This window comes from Rhinolophus ferrumequinum (genome assembly GCF_004115265.2).
Source record: "Rhinolophus ferrumequinum isolate MPI-CBG mRhiFer1 chromosome 5 unlocalized genomic scaffold, mRhiFer1_v1.p scaffold_110_arrow_ctg1, whole genome shotgun sequence".
Lineage (NCBI taxonomy): Eukaryota > Metazoa > Chordata > Mammalia > Chiroptera > Rhinolophidae > Rhinolophus > Rhinolophus ferrumequinum.
Window position 1 is genome coordinate 6,538,037 of NW_022680355.1, and position 13,883 is coordinate 6,551,919.

The 13,883-nt window shown below is 45.6% G+C and overlaps 1 protein-coding gene across 3 annotated transcripts; it reads right to left on the reverse strand.

The window, feature by feature from the left end:
• Positions 1 to 6,216: 6,216 nt before the first annotated feature.
• On the reverse strand, positions 6,217 to 12,722 carry SKIDA1 (SKI/DACH domain containing 1). 3 transcript variants are annotated; one of them, XM_033100511.1, is made up of 2 exons: positions 12,662 to 12,722; positions 6,217 to 9,220 (listed from the first exon to the last, which is right to left on the reverse strand). In XM_033100511.1, exon 2 carries the CDS (start codon positions 9,105 to 9,107, stop codon positions 6,378 to 6,380), a length of 2,730 nt encoding a protein of 909 aa, XP_032956402.1. In that variant the 5' UTR covers positions 9,108 to 9,220; positions 12,662 to 12,722; the 3' UTR covers positions 6,217 to 6,377. The 3 variants fall into 3 exon arrangements, with proteins under 3 accessions (XP_032956402.1, XP_032956403.1, XP_032956401.1); XM_033100512.1 differs by lacking the exon at positions 12,662 to 12,722 and adding an exon at positions 10,118 to 10,694 and having other exon boundaries at positions 6,217 to 9,217; XM_033100510.1 differs by lacking the exon at positions 12,662 to 12,722 and adding an exon at positions 9,320 to 9,757.
• Between the last annotated feature and the right edge of the window lie 1,161 nt (positions 12,723 to 13,883).

Here is a 13,883-nt window from a genome sequence, read left to right on the forward strand (position 1 = left end):
GGCCGGTCCTCGCCTCAAAGTTAATCTCATGAACACAGCGCCTGCCTGGGTTTGGCCGTACCTTTCCCGGGTCTCAACTGGCTGGAAGAGACCTGGAGGAGATGGGAAAAGGAGATTGCAATGCCTTATCTTAGACTAAAGAAGAAATCCTTTTGCTTGTTACACACAAACACACACACACACACACGCACACACACACACACACAAAAGCCCTTCCCCTTATTTCTCCTGTCTTCTGAGTCTATTTCAGGTTTCTAATGGAGAGAGAGCGAGAGAGCGAGAGAGATCGTGCGTGAGAGAGGAAAGGAGAGAAAGCTTTAAACAAAAGACGAGGAGGCGCGGGTAGGGGTCTGGAGCTCTCCTTCGGGGACTGCTCATCCTGGCTCTTCTCCTGTTCCCCGGCCCGGCCTTTTCGGGCGTTCCGCGGGCTCGGCGGAACCGGGCTCCACGCGGCTGAGAAGTGGAGACAAAGCCCAAGAACCCATTTCACCCCAGATTGCTCGAGCCGGGGCCGGGACTGAGGCCGCCGGCCTGTGGTCGAGGCTGGGACCGAAGAGGGGCGCCGGGCCGCTCCGCCTCCCCGCTGCCCTCGCTGCCTGGGTCGCCCCCGGCCCGCCCGGTTCTCCTTGTCGCACTCGGCCAACTGCTCTTGGGGCCCCGCGAATTCAAAACACGCCTCCTTAATGGGAGCCTGGAAGCCCCGGCCACTTTCCTCCCAGGCTGAGGTTGCGTCTGCAGACTCGCCGCGGCGCTCCGGGCAAGCGTCGCTTCCATGCGGTCCTCGGCGTCCGAGCGGCCATTTACTGCCCTCTGATTGCGCCCAGGACCAGGTTAGCTCATAAAGCCTTTCACACTCAACAATGGGGATTTTCTCAACAGTTAACAAGAAACAACATAATAAAGCCATTTACAAAGACCTTGCTATTTACTATAAATTAGGCACTCTTTAAGAGACCAGTGCGTAATTTCACACACTTTACAACTGGGGCTGCATTTTAAACACCCGGGAAAACAAGCTTGTTGCACTTTCCTGTGACCTAGCTGCGATGCACCTCTGGTTCCCCTCTTCCTCCAGGAGCAGCTTTGTTTGCGTTGCTGCACTCCAACCTCCCCAACCCGGGGTGCTTTTCCAGGTCACTGTCTCCCGTTTCCCGTTTCCAGGTCATCATTCCACTTGCAGATGCATTGCGAGGTTCCAAGGGACAGGAACCACGGCGCCAACGCCAGCAGGCCTCGGCCCGTTACATTTCCCCCACTGGGGCATTCAGCCTGGCCCTCCCCTGACTCTAGCCCCTGGTCTGAGGCCACTGCGGGAGGCGTTCGCAGCCCTGCTGGCTGGCCCAGTGTGAAGTCCCATCCCTTTGCCACTTGCATTCCACACCCGCATTTTGGAGGCTCTGACAAGCCCTCCACCCAGTGCAAAAAGCCGGGCCCATTTGACTGGGGAAGAGAGATGGGCGCGAAGGTGAGAAAGGGCTAGGCGGTGTGTGCGAGTGCAGGGGTGGGAGAAGACTCCAGAACACACAAAAGGAGCGCAAAGTGAGGGGAGGCGGCTCAGTCCCGGAGGGCCGGCGGGGTGCGGGGGAGGGAGAGCGCCCTGTCGCCCCTTCTCCTAGTGGGCCTGGCCACGAGGCTGCTGGGACGTGAGGCTGCGCCAGAGGAGCTGGGGCCGCGCACAGGGGTGCAGGCTCTTCCGCCCCGGGAGTGAGAGGGTCACAAATTCAAAGGAGAGCAAGATCTGGGCGGGGAAAAAAAGTCACAAAGAAATTGGTTTGCCACCTTGCAAAATGGCGGCATTTAAACATCTTTCTGGTGGTGGTGGTGGTGGTGGTGGTGGCCCAGGCCAGAGAGCTTAGGGCTGTCCTGGGTCAGCGCGGTGGCCAGAGCTCGGTGCCCATGGGGACAGCGAGGGGAAAAGGGACCCCGAAACCTCCTTGGTTCCCGGGCCAGCCTTTCGCCGGCTCGTTCGTCCCCAGCCTTTCCTCTAGGCCCGCCTGTCCCAAACCCTGCGCCAACAGCCCCCGGACACTGACCCCTGTTTACAAACACAGCTCGGGGGCGGGGTAGGGCGGCCGGAATGCGGGCTGGCGGGGTGGGGGAGGCCGCTGGCTCCCGAGGACGCCACCAGCAGCGAGGAGCGAGGAGTTGGTGCGAGAGAACGGGCCCGGCAGCTGGAAAGGACTGAACGCCTTGTTTTTGAAACTGTCAATCCCCTCAACCCCTATTGTGAGGGCTTCATGCAAAACATCTCAGGCCTTTTAAAGTAGGAGCTTGTGAGGCCGCCACAGTTTGAAAAGAAGCGAGAGAGGAGCGGGGGCCTAGGGCATGGGCAAAGAATGATAGCTGCCCCCTCCCTTTTTTATCCCCTCTTTTTTTAAATAGCAAAAGAGGGCCTGCCAAACAGGTAAAATGCAGCCCTCCCCCACCTCCTAGATCTGCCCTACGTCCCCACCCCCCAGGCTAGTTTGCAAAATGCCCTTTGGCCTAGGGAGCAAACCAAAACCAAAGCTAGCATTAAAAATAGTTCTTCCTCCCAGGGATGGGGAAAATCCTGGGGAAGACTGGGGTGAGGGTGGACTCCCTAAGGTGGATGCCCTGTTCCTCCTTGCCAATTTCCTGAGGTTAGTTGATGGGGAGCCTTTACTTTTTACCCCTAGTTTGACTCTAGAAGCTCCCTTTTTCACATCCTTTTCATCCTTTCAGGAATTATTTTTAAGGTGAAGCAAAACTCACCACATCTTATGACTTTTGTAGATGCTAATGCTTTATTTAAAATTTTATTTATTTATTTATTTATTTATTTATTTATTTATTTATTTATTTTACCATGGAGGGTTTTTGTTTGCTTCGAAAGGAAAAAAAATGCTTTTGAGGAATGAGTCTACATCGCTTCCTGCATGCAAACAAAACTATCATCCTCATATCAGCAGAAACTTCCAATTCTTGGGACTGGAACTTTGAGGAATTTCTAGACCATTGAAACTCACCCAGACACGCATAAGATAAAAATCCATGCACCAGCCCATCTAGTTTGTGTTATTGCTGTTTAGTGGTGGCTCCCTGTTGTTGATTTTAAAATAAACAACCATTATTGAGATTGCTCCACTGTAATCAAGTAAGCCAGTAGGAAAGAACACCCACTTTAAAAAGTAAATAGTTGAAAAAGAGCAAGCTGCATTTACGAAAAAGGCAGATATAACCTGGCTGTGGAAGACAGAGTACACACATCTCTTAAAAAAAGTAATTAAATCTTCATTTCACAGTCTTATCAGGAAACTAGTTTTCTAGAAGACCAAATATAAGCTTGTTTTCCCCAAAAGTCAGAGAAAGAGCCCTTCCCAGTATTTTCCTTATGTCTGTGAATGTTGAACTTTAGACACAGGAATCAATGACCCTGGAACCATATAATGCCTTTTAAAAAAATATTCTATCACCTGAAAACATTTAAATGTAAAAATGCAATCTGTCAATGGAGGTAACTTTTGTTTTTCTCACAATAAGGCTTAACTTTTTGAACAAATGGGACATTTATAGTATCTTAGGAAATCTATTGTCATTAATCATAAGACAACCAAAATGAAATAAACTGCTCTGAGAATAATTCCCACAGCAGAATGGGCAAACAGCTAAGGGGCTACCAGAAATTGAAGGAATACTTTGTATTTTCACGTTACTGAATACTATTTGGTACACTTTCCTAACAGAAGCCCCAACTGAGGTTTTGCTGTGGTTGGCTGGCTTGTAGGAGTACTGTGGGGTGAAATCTGTGTTGACTATTTAATTTCTCTCCTTTTGATGGTATCACTCTGGAATTCCTCGGCCTCCATGCTGCTCATTCTCCAGCTCTTATAAACTGAAACTATTGATTCTCTGAGGGCTAGAGACCAAGTGTCAAAGCTGGAGGCCGATATTTTATGTCAGAAATTCCATAGGGTATTATTTGTTTTAAAGTGTGCTTATTCCATCTCATGGTCCACCCACGCCCAAGATCTGTAGGCTTCAAATATATTCTCAATTTATAACTGAGGAACAGTGATTCCATAGCCAACAAGTAAAGTACTAGTCTAAATGTAGTAGTCATCATACTTTGAACTTTCTTGACTTAGCAGTAATTAAAGAGTAGAAATGACAGATTTCCAGTGTGTGTATGTCACACTTTTTACAGATTGATTTTGCAGGACAGCTCACTGCACTCAAATTCTGTATTGCCTTCCAAAGAGGAAAGAACTCAGACTGAGAAGCCAATTGTTCAGCTTTCTGGAGCTTTAACTGTAACTTGTACTGATCTTCGGAATTACACACAAACATGAATTCAAGGATAACATCCCCCAATTTTTGCTTTGACCATATCTATCATGCCAATAAAAAAGGATTCAGTGCACTTACATCTGGCAACATTCAAAAAGGAAAGGAAGGGAGGCAGTTCAAAGCATCTGTTTACTCCATCCAAATGTATTTGGATGCAGGTATGCTCAGCCTCTGTCTTTTACAATAATAGTCAAACCACAGAGCATATACAGCAATTAGGGCTGAGACCATCCAGATTTATCTGAAACATTTATAGACAAAAGAAAATTTTCAAAGGGAGTAGGAATTAAAAGGTTAAGGGGGGAAAAGACTGAATTTCCATGAGAAATAGTGACTTAAATTCACACAGTAAACATTACATTCATGTTTTGTTTTGTTTTGTTTTGTGATTTATGATCTATAGATGCAACTTCCTAGGTTTAAGATGGCACAGATCCGAGATACATAATTTGTCAGACTAAGGGAGGTGGACCTAAAATTATTAGATTTAACTTTCATTAAAATACCAGTTGATCTCTGCTTCACTTTTTTAGACCTGAACTTTTTGCACTTGATTTGTAACAAGTTTGTAAAGTCTTGTTGTCATTTAGGAAGAAATCTACCAGTGTTTAGCACAGAACCTGACTGGCCTCATCACATGGTATTACAACAAAACTCTACACCCAATAAATGCATTTCTTTCAGACAAAAACATTACAAGTGAAAATGTCAACAAAACCATTCATTCCTGTTAACCGTTCTTCAATCTGGAATAAGTAGAAATGTATGGAACCAGGAATTTTAAACAGTGTTTTTAATTGAAAATAAAGCTAAAGCATGCTTTTCAACAGTGCAAATTTCCATAATTTTGATTTACTGCTTCCATCACCACAACATAGCACACCAGCATAGCCCTTACCAAGGGCCAGACCCTGGCCATTTGCATGTTGAACTACTTTGACTTTAAGTGCAAATATAGATAGTCACCTCTGATTGTCACTTGCAGTAGAAACTCTCCTGCTGTATACACAGGATGGTCTGAAAACAGAAGTTTAGAGAGATGCAGAAAAACAAAAATGTAACAAAATCCAAGTGCCTGAGTTCTGGTACCAAAAAGCCCTGAAACAACTGTTATTTTTCATTTGGGGGTATTCTTGCAACTCTGACCCATTCTACTTTTCTTGGGTGTATTTACTGCCTTGTCACTATGAGGAGTCAGACCATAAAATATCCTGCTCTTAAGTGGAATATTTTAATTGTTTTTCAAGTCTGAGGAGTCATGTTCAGACCACAAGGTAAGCAGGACAACAGTAAGAGTCACCTTATTTAAAACCTTTGGATGAGAACACAAAAAGGACTTTTCCATTTCAAGGAGTGGCTGTAAAAGTAAAATCACACCTTTTACCAAAAAGAAAAAAAAAGTAATCTCATATTTATTTTACTCAGTATATATGAGGCAGCTTTTACCAGCATTCAATCAGGACTCCCCAATCTTTCCACTCAAAAAAGGAAAAATTAAGTGCAACTACCATTGGAGACAGAATGAGGGGAGAAAAAGAAAGAGATACCCCACAAACAAGAGCTCCAGAAAAGAACATTTTGGGCTCACAGAAACTTCTTGCTACCTCAGTGTAACCATGTAACCTAACAAACTTTCACTGAATGAAGTTACACTTTCAGGTCTGAAATCTAGTGCATAAACTTAATGGCTCATTGTAATATTTATTATTCAACCTTTTGACATTTATTTGTAGCAGTTGAATTGAGGTACCGGGTGCATTATTAGCATTGAAACAGTAAAGTGTTCCAGCTCTACCGTAATAACTGAGTTTTACTTGAGTCTTTAGCCTGAAGTAGTCTGTGGAATGTAAACCAACCATTCTCCCACCCCGCCCCCACCCTACTCCAAAAAAAAAAAAAAAGGCCCAATGTTTAAAAAAAAAAAAGTAATCCGATTTCTGTCTTCAAAATGCGATAAACCAGGACTCCAAAAGGGGTGTAACACATTAATGGACTTGTACAAACCATCCTGTGCAGTTTACAACAAAAGGAAGGTAATGGGGTTCAAGAAAATATCTTCCAAAACACTTTTATGAATTAAATTTCCTGAATTTGTGACTAGGTGGAAGAGGTATTGCAGAACCGCCCAGCTGCCATTTCCAGATAGGATGGGCCTTGTGAGGAGGTTGGGAATCCTTAGTGGTGTTTAAGGAATATGCCGGCCACAAATCCCCATCGTTCCCAATAGTGAGTGATGGTGGACAAGGAAAATTTGCCATGAAATTAAATGGCTTTTTCACTGCTGATGCTACATTGCTGGCTACCTTTTTGCGTCTGTTTATAACTGTAAAATCATCCAGTGTTCCTTCATGTAGCTCACTTTTACCTGTAGGACGAGGACTTCTAGCTGATTTCAAATTTGGTTTGACTGGAGGTGTCTGAAGTACAGGTCGCTTTCCCAAAACTAGTGTCCGGTAATTTTTTCTCACCCTGGCACCAAATTTATATTCCCCATCCTCAGGTTTTGGAGAACCTAAAGTGCATGAAAGGCCCTGACTTGGAGCCAGTGGATTTAAGGAAGGAGTTTCTTTTTCAGGGCATGCAAACCCTTCCTTGGCTGTGGTTAGCAAGGTGTCCTCCTCTTTACTTCCAGTCACACTGTAAAACTCACCCTTTGTATCATTGCACTCGCACTTTAGCTTATTTATAATAAGGTCAGGTTCATATTCTTCATTAGCACTACTGTCTTCGACTTTGATTTTAATATTGTGCAGAAAGGGCAGTGTCTTGTCGCCTGTGTCAGTGCAGGGACTCTCCGCTTTCGTTGCTGCTGCCACTTCCACCCCAGGGTCAGTCTGCAAAGAGGGCAAATCCGTAGCAAATTCTATACAAGGGGGGATTTTGGAATCTTTCTCAGAATTTGCTGCTGCTCGTAAAGAATCCTGATTGAAGAACCTAGCAGCTATTGTGTTGTTATCTGCACCGGGTGTAGTAGGAGTTGCTTGCAGGCATTTCTTAGCCTCTCGGAGTATTCTTTGTTGTGGAAATGCATTGTTTGTCTTTGGGCTAGGTGAAGAGGCCCCCTCCGCCAGGCAGTTAAGTGTCAGGTCAGTTCTCTTTACAGTACTGGAAATTTCAGAATGTGGGAATGTAATCGCAGATACCCTATCGTTCCTTATCTCTGTGAAACAAGTCCCCAGGCTGGCCGGGCAGTACACCGGAGACGCTTTGGGGGCCCAGCTCTGCAGAGTCCACTCCTCCGGCGACTCGGCTTTGACACTACTTTTGAGATCGGGAAGTCGGCCGGCATCCTCGAAAGCAGCGGGGTTGGTTGCAGCGGCGGCGGAGGCCAGATGGTACAGGAAGCTGGCCTGTGCCTGCACGCTGGGCGGCTTGCAGAAGCTGGTGCGCCTGAAACGGATGCTCTGCACGGACACTTGGCTGGAGCCGGAGCTGGAGTCCGACTCCGAAGACGAGTCCTCCTCCTCCGAGCTGACTTCACTGGAATCCGAGGCCCCACTTCCCCCCTCCTCCTCTTCTTCCTCCTCCTCTTCCTCCTCCTCCTCTTCCTCCTCCTCCTCTTCCTCCGAGGACAGAGAGTTGCTGGAGCTGGACAAACTGGAGCCAAAATCGGAGTCGTTGGCTGCGTGGTCCGAGTAGGAGCTGGACTCCGAGTCGCTGCTGCAGCTCTCGGGAAAGCTGCCCGGATGGGGCTGCTGCCGGTGGTGATGAGGGTGACTCTGCGGCGGCTGCTGGGCCCGGTGGTGGTGGTGGTGATGGTGATGGTGGTGGTGGTGGTGGTGGTGATGGTGGTGGGGAGGCGGGCAGAAGCTGTTAACCAGATGGAACCTCTCAAGGCAAGTGGCCCCGGCGGCCGCCGCCGCCGCCGCCGCCGCCGCGGCCGCCGCGGCCGCCGCCTTGGCTTTGTAGGACCTGGGCAGCAGCAGCAGGCGGCGGGCGCCGGCGTGGGGCGCAAGCAAGCAGTCCTTGGCGCCCCCGCGCTTGCGCTTGCAGCGGTAGGTCAGGCTCACCGGGCCGCCCGCGCCCGCTGCCGCCTTGGGCTGGGGCCCGGCCGCCGACGCCTGGTAGTAGGCGGCGGCGGCGGCGGCGGCGGCGGCAGCGGCGGCGGCGGCGGCGGCGGCAGCGGCCGGGTGCTTGCTGCACAGGAGGCTCCGAAAATAAGCCGGATCCGAGTGGAAAGCGACGTAGTTTCCCTGGAGCGGAGCAGTTTCGTAGTTTAGAGGGGGTTTGCAAGGCGAGCGCACGATTTCCGGGTAGTGCGAGCCCGGGTATTTGCTAAAAATCTGAGGTAGATGGGTGGCGGGGCGCGCGGCGGCGGCGCCCGGGCGCGGGGACTGTGCGCTGATTGGCAGGGGCCGCGCGGCTCCGCTCAGGCCCCGCCAAAGTTGGTGCCTGTCCTTCCAGAAAGCCGGGCGGGGGCTGGCGGCGGCGGCGGCGCGCTCTGGCGGCGGGGCCTTTGTGGTCAGGGCCCGGTCGACCCTCCTGCGCTTGGTCTTGAGGACCCGCTCAGTTTTGCAGGAGGTGTAGAGCGCTTCCACGTCTTCCCGGGAGATGAGCGTGCATTTGGCGGCGTGGAAGGCGATGCTGTTGATGGCCTTGAGTTTCCGCAACTCCTCCAGATCGCAGTGGTGCTTTTTCACTTTCAGATGATCCATACGCTTGTGCACGGTAGTCCTCGGGATGTTTTTCAGCAGATCCGTGAAGACTTGGGAGAGGGCAAACATTTGCTTTCCTTTAATGATGAGGTAGCCGAGCCTCACGCCATCCACCTCTTCAAAACCTGACTTCAGGTCTCCCATCTCGGGCACTAAATGATCCCCACCATTTGCAGCAAATATATACGTGACGCATACATACACATGTATGTATGTTAATCCTTCACCAGATGCTGCGTGTGTCTCAAGGCATCCTGCTAATAAAATAACAAAGACTGTTATTCCCGGCGAAGGGAGTGCCAAACTCTAGGCGAAATTATTGGAAAAAAAAAACAAAACCATGAAATTACACTGACTTGATTCTTGCTTTTTTTTTGGTTTTCGTTTTTTTAAAAAAGAGGGAAAAAACCATCCGGTTTCTGATCTACCAGTGAGTTGGTGTAAGTCTCCGATGCAGATCAGTACCTGGGCCCCTCTATTCCTTCCTTCTCCATTGGAGCACTATGATAATGGAATGTGAAGGGAGAAAGAGAAAAGAAATGCAGCTGCTATTCCCGCCGCTGCTTTAGCTACAAATAAAATGACAGAGTGAAGTGAGCTCGTCCGGAGACACCTTCATCAATTAATTCCCCTAAAGCCAACGCTGATTGGACACTCCTGACAGGTGATGCAATAAAAATTGATATTCCACCCCTTCCCCCCAAAATCTCCCACTAATTAGCATACCCTTATACTGCCACCTCCCCTCCCAAAGTAAATAATACAGTCGGTATATAAATCTTTCCATTAAACTATCGGAGCTCAGAAACAGCCTGACTCACAGACTTCATCTGAACCAGTGTGTGTACGCTTAAAAAAAAAAAAAAAAAGCAAAAAAAAAAAAGCTGTATATTCGCCTTTAAAGGAATATTGCCTATTTTTTGCTTTATTTGCATTTTACCGCTACAGCTATTATCATTTCAAAGAAAAGCATTTAAAAAACATTATCAACCCTAAATAGATACACCCCACCCCTTTTTCCTTTGGAAAATGGAGATTAAGTGAAAATGTGCAGAATAGCCTGGTGTTTCCCTTATGGGAATGGGGAAGGAGACCGACCGACTGCGAGCTCCAAAGTTAAACCCGCGAGGTGAACCGCCCCAGAACGGACTTACGTTTTGAATTTCTCTCGATTTTCCTTTTTTTTCCCCCCTGTAATGCCTTTTTACAATCAGAAACAAAGTTTTTTGACCAAGGAAGCAGTTCAAGGTTCCAGCTCCGAAACACTGTAACAATTCAATTGGATTTGGGTTCTCTGCTGGGGGGTGAGGTGGGGAGGAGGTAGTTTCACGTCGGCCCCATAACAAAGCATAGATAAGCTAGAAATGTGTATACTTTTCACAATTAACCAGGCTGGATTGGAGGCGGGATCGTCCTAGAGTCCCCAGCACAGCCTTTGCCTGGGTTCTGTTCACCGCAGGCCAGAATTCCAAGGAGCAGTTAGCTTCTGCAGCAAAGAAAAGAAAACGTAAAACGCCCAAGGTGCTACCAGAGGTTTTACGTAATAACGATGAAAAGAAAGTGCTGATATATGATGCAGACCATTTCAGCGGTCTCTGATGCTTTTGGTTGGTAGTTCAAATGAATCTTCCACAACTTCCCCCCCCCCCTTTTTTCATGAAAGCCAAGCATATGCTTTTAAAAAAAGCACTTTGGATGAATTTCAATATTGTTTAACCTCTTCTTAGTCAAATTAAGGCATATTTTGGTGTCATTTTCAAGGATGTCCAAAATATTGCCAAATGAGAGCAAAGGTCTTTCCAGTCGCGTTACCAAACGATCCCAAGGCGGTTTGTTGGCTGCTTTGCACAATTCGGCAAAATCTTCTTAACTGTTCGGTGTTTGCAACTACAACATAAATGCAACCCAGGCATTTATATGTTTCCTGTTCCTCCAAAAATAGACACATCCGTGAGGTTAAAAGAATAAACGGATATTTCTGAGGCTGCAAGTAAAAAACTGTAGAACAATTTCTTCCTTTACATTAAAAAGTTCCAGCTTCCCCTCCTCTGGTCTGGCTAGCACAAGCAGTTATGGTTCAAAAAAAAAAAAAAAGAAGAAAGAAAGATAAAAACCGAGGAATCACATACAAAAATGTAGTTTGCATGAAATCTCGGCCATAGTTACCCACCCCCAACCTCACCTCCCTTGTAATTTCCCAGGAATTTTGAAGAGAATTGGGAATTTCAAGAAGTGCATCCGGAAATTAAGGAAGTCTATTTAAGAGAGTATGTAACTCAGAGGTTGGGATTTGAAAAGTCAGCCCTGGACTACTGTTGCACTCAGCACAGATGTAATCGCCGCTCTTCAACTTAATCAATGTGTGTACAAACCGCGATGTCTAGTTCTTGCCTTTGAAATCTAAGGCTAGCATTTCCATCCAAGAAATCAGAGCTACAGCAAATTACATTTTTGTCCCTTGAATGAGAGAAGGATCATTGAATAGATCTCGTGATATTTCAGGCTTTAAACGTAACCGAGAGGCAGCAATGAACAATGCCTCGTCACAGCTAATACCATCCACCGAGTTGGCTTTCTCTTGCATCTGGATCCATCATACCGCGTTTTTCTCTTTCACTTTCACCGGAGGCAAAATGCAAAAGGTTTAAGCAGAAAGCAAAGTTTCCAGGAAAAACAGATGCTGGTATTTGTATTTTAAAGTAGAATGACCAGAGTCTTTCTACTGCCAGCGACAATAATGTCGTTTTAAAATTCCTCCTGATGCACTTATATACTGCCAGCCCTCTTCCTTCCACCCCACCCCCGTCCAATTCCCCTCCCCCAGCTTTAAGATTTCCACCAGAGTCAAACAGCCAAGAAATAGTAAACTCAGAAAAAGCCTTTGAGAAGACATTACAAAAGGTTGGCTAGAGCGTCCTTTGGGGGGAAAAGGGCAGGTAGTTCTAGTTGTTCTCCATTCCTATTTAGATTTGCATACACACACACACACACACACATACTTATTCCTCCTGCACATGGCAACATGATTTAGTAACCATTTCAAAATTACATTCTTTCCCTCTCCTTTCTTTCCACCCTTAAAATGCTAGCAATATGGGTGGTTTTTTTAAAACTAATAGAATATTAAGTATTATTTTTAAACTAAGGGTACAATCTTTTGGGTCAAATACAGAAAAATAAAGGCGGGGGAATTGGGAATTTGTCTATATATACAATTTATGGGAGTATCTTTGTATGTGGACTCAGACACCTTTACACTTATACATTTTTAATACTTCTATTACACATTTTTCTTCTTGTCTAATACATTCTTTTGTTCCTTTAACTTCCTCATCTTCGAGTGTGTGTGTGTGTGTGTGTGTGTGTTTGTGAAGGCGTGAGTGCTTGCAATCACGCGTACACACACGGAATGTGACAGCTTTCTTGTGGCCATCAGCACACGTTGCATATCCGGGGTCTTCTGCAGGCACATTGGGGGTCGGTCCCGATAAAAAGATCTAGCAGAGGCCCCTGAGCGCTCACACATGAAAGGCAGGGGACTTTAAGATGGATTTGCATGCACACAGGGGATTTCGATCAATAGCTACCAACATTTATGGCTTAGATTATTAATGTGAAAGCTGGCCAAAAGAATGGGGATGAAAAATTAAAGGTGTCTGTTATCAATTATGCTTAAAGTTATGCAATAATTTACTTACTTTGCCTGGATGTGCAGATCCAGATGTATAAAGTACTATTCTTCAAAAGCCAGGGGGTTTCTTTGATAAATTTGTTGACCATGTCAGCCGCCTCTACAATCAAAGATGAACCCAATTCAGATGATGGACTGTATTTAAATTCTTTTTTAAGAAAAGATATATCAACTTCTCTGTTTCTCAAATGCACATATATATGTTGGTGGATATGCCCAAATTAACATTTATGTGTATATCCATCTCTGAGGGCCCCGGGAATTACTTATTGGGAATTTAGGCATATACATGAAATACATTGAGTTTGTTAGTTAAATGTGATTATTTATTCAGTGAGGAACGCATAATCTACACACTATCAGAAAAAAGTATTTTAGCTTTGAAAACAAAGCTGCCTGCTAAAGGAGAATCCTCTGTGGCAAATACAAATAGAAATACATTCTTAATGTCCACTTACTTCTGCATTTATTGTAAAAAAAGTCAGCACTTTCAGTTTTTAAAGTGATGGGCTATGAAGATATGAACATATTTGTCTTTACTTATCCTGTGTGAATGTGCTAAATTTACCTTCAGATGTTCTGTTTTGATTTATTTTCACCATATTTTATGTTTAAATACCATTACAATTCAGTCTGACCTCTTTCCTCTGGAGCGAAGTAATGCACACGGCATTTACAGTCTTTTAAATGGTTATCTGGGAAATGCAATAGCAATTTGCAGAAGTAGTTTACTAATGGGGAAAGTTCTTTTGAAAACCTGAAGGAAAGCCTAAGAGTACTTTTGCATTTCTACACTACAACTGTCATATAATTAAAGTATTGAAGAGCATTAAAATAATCCTTTCTTCCAAGCTTTCATCCATACATACGTAATTTAAATGAAGATCACCCACCCCCATCACCATCCCCACTGCCTAACTCTTCACCATATACATTTGTTCTAGTGACTGCTGGCCACATTTTGTTCAAAGTGAATTCAGACAGAAAAGACCAAGGAACATCACAAAGGCCTCAACAATGTAAGTATACTGGTTAGAAGAATAAAAGAAGCCCCTTGTGTGTTAGCCAAAAGTAACTGTAATACAACGTAACAAAGACTAAAATAATAATAATTTAAGTCTCATATGGCTGAATTAATTGAAGATATAAGACACTAAAAGCTTGTGTGATAGTCAACAGTGCCTTACTTAAATGTATCTAATCTCACATGTTCTCTACTTCTTGGAAGG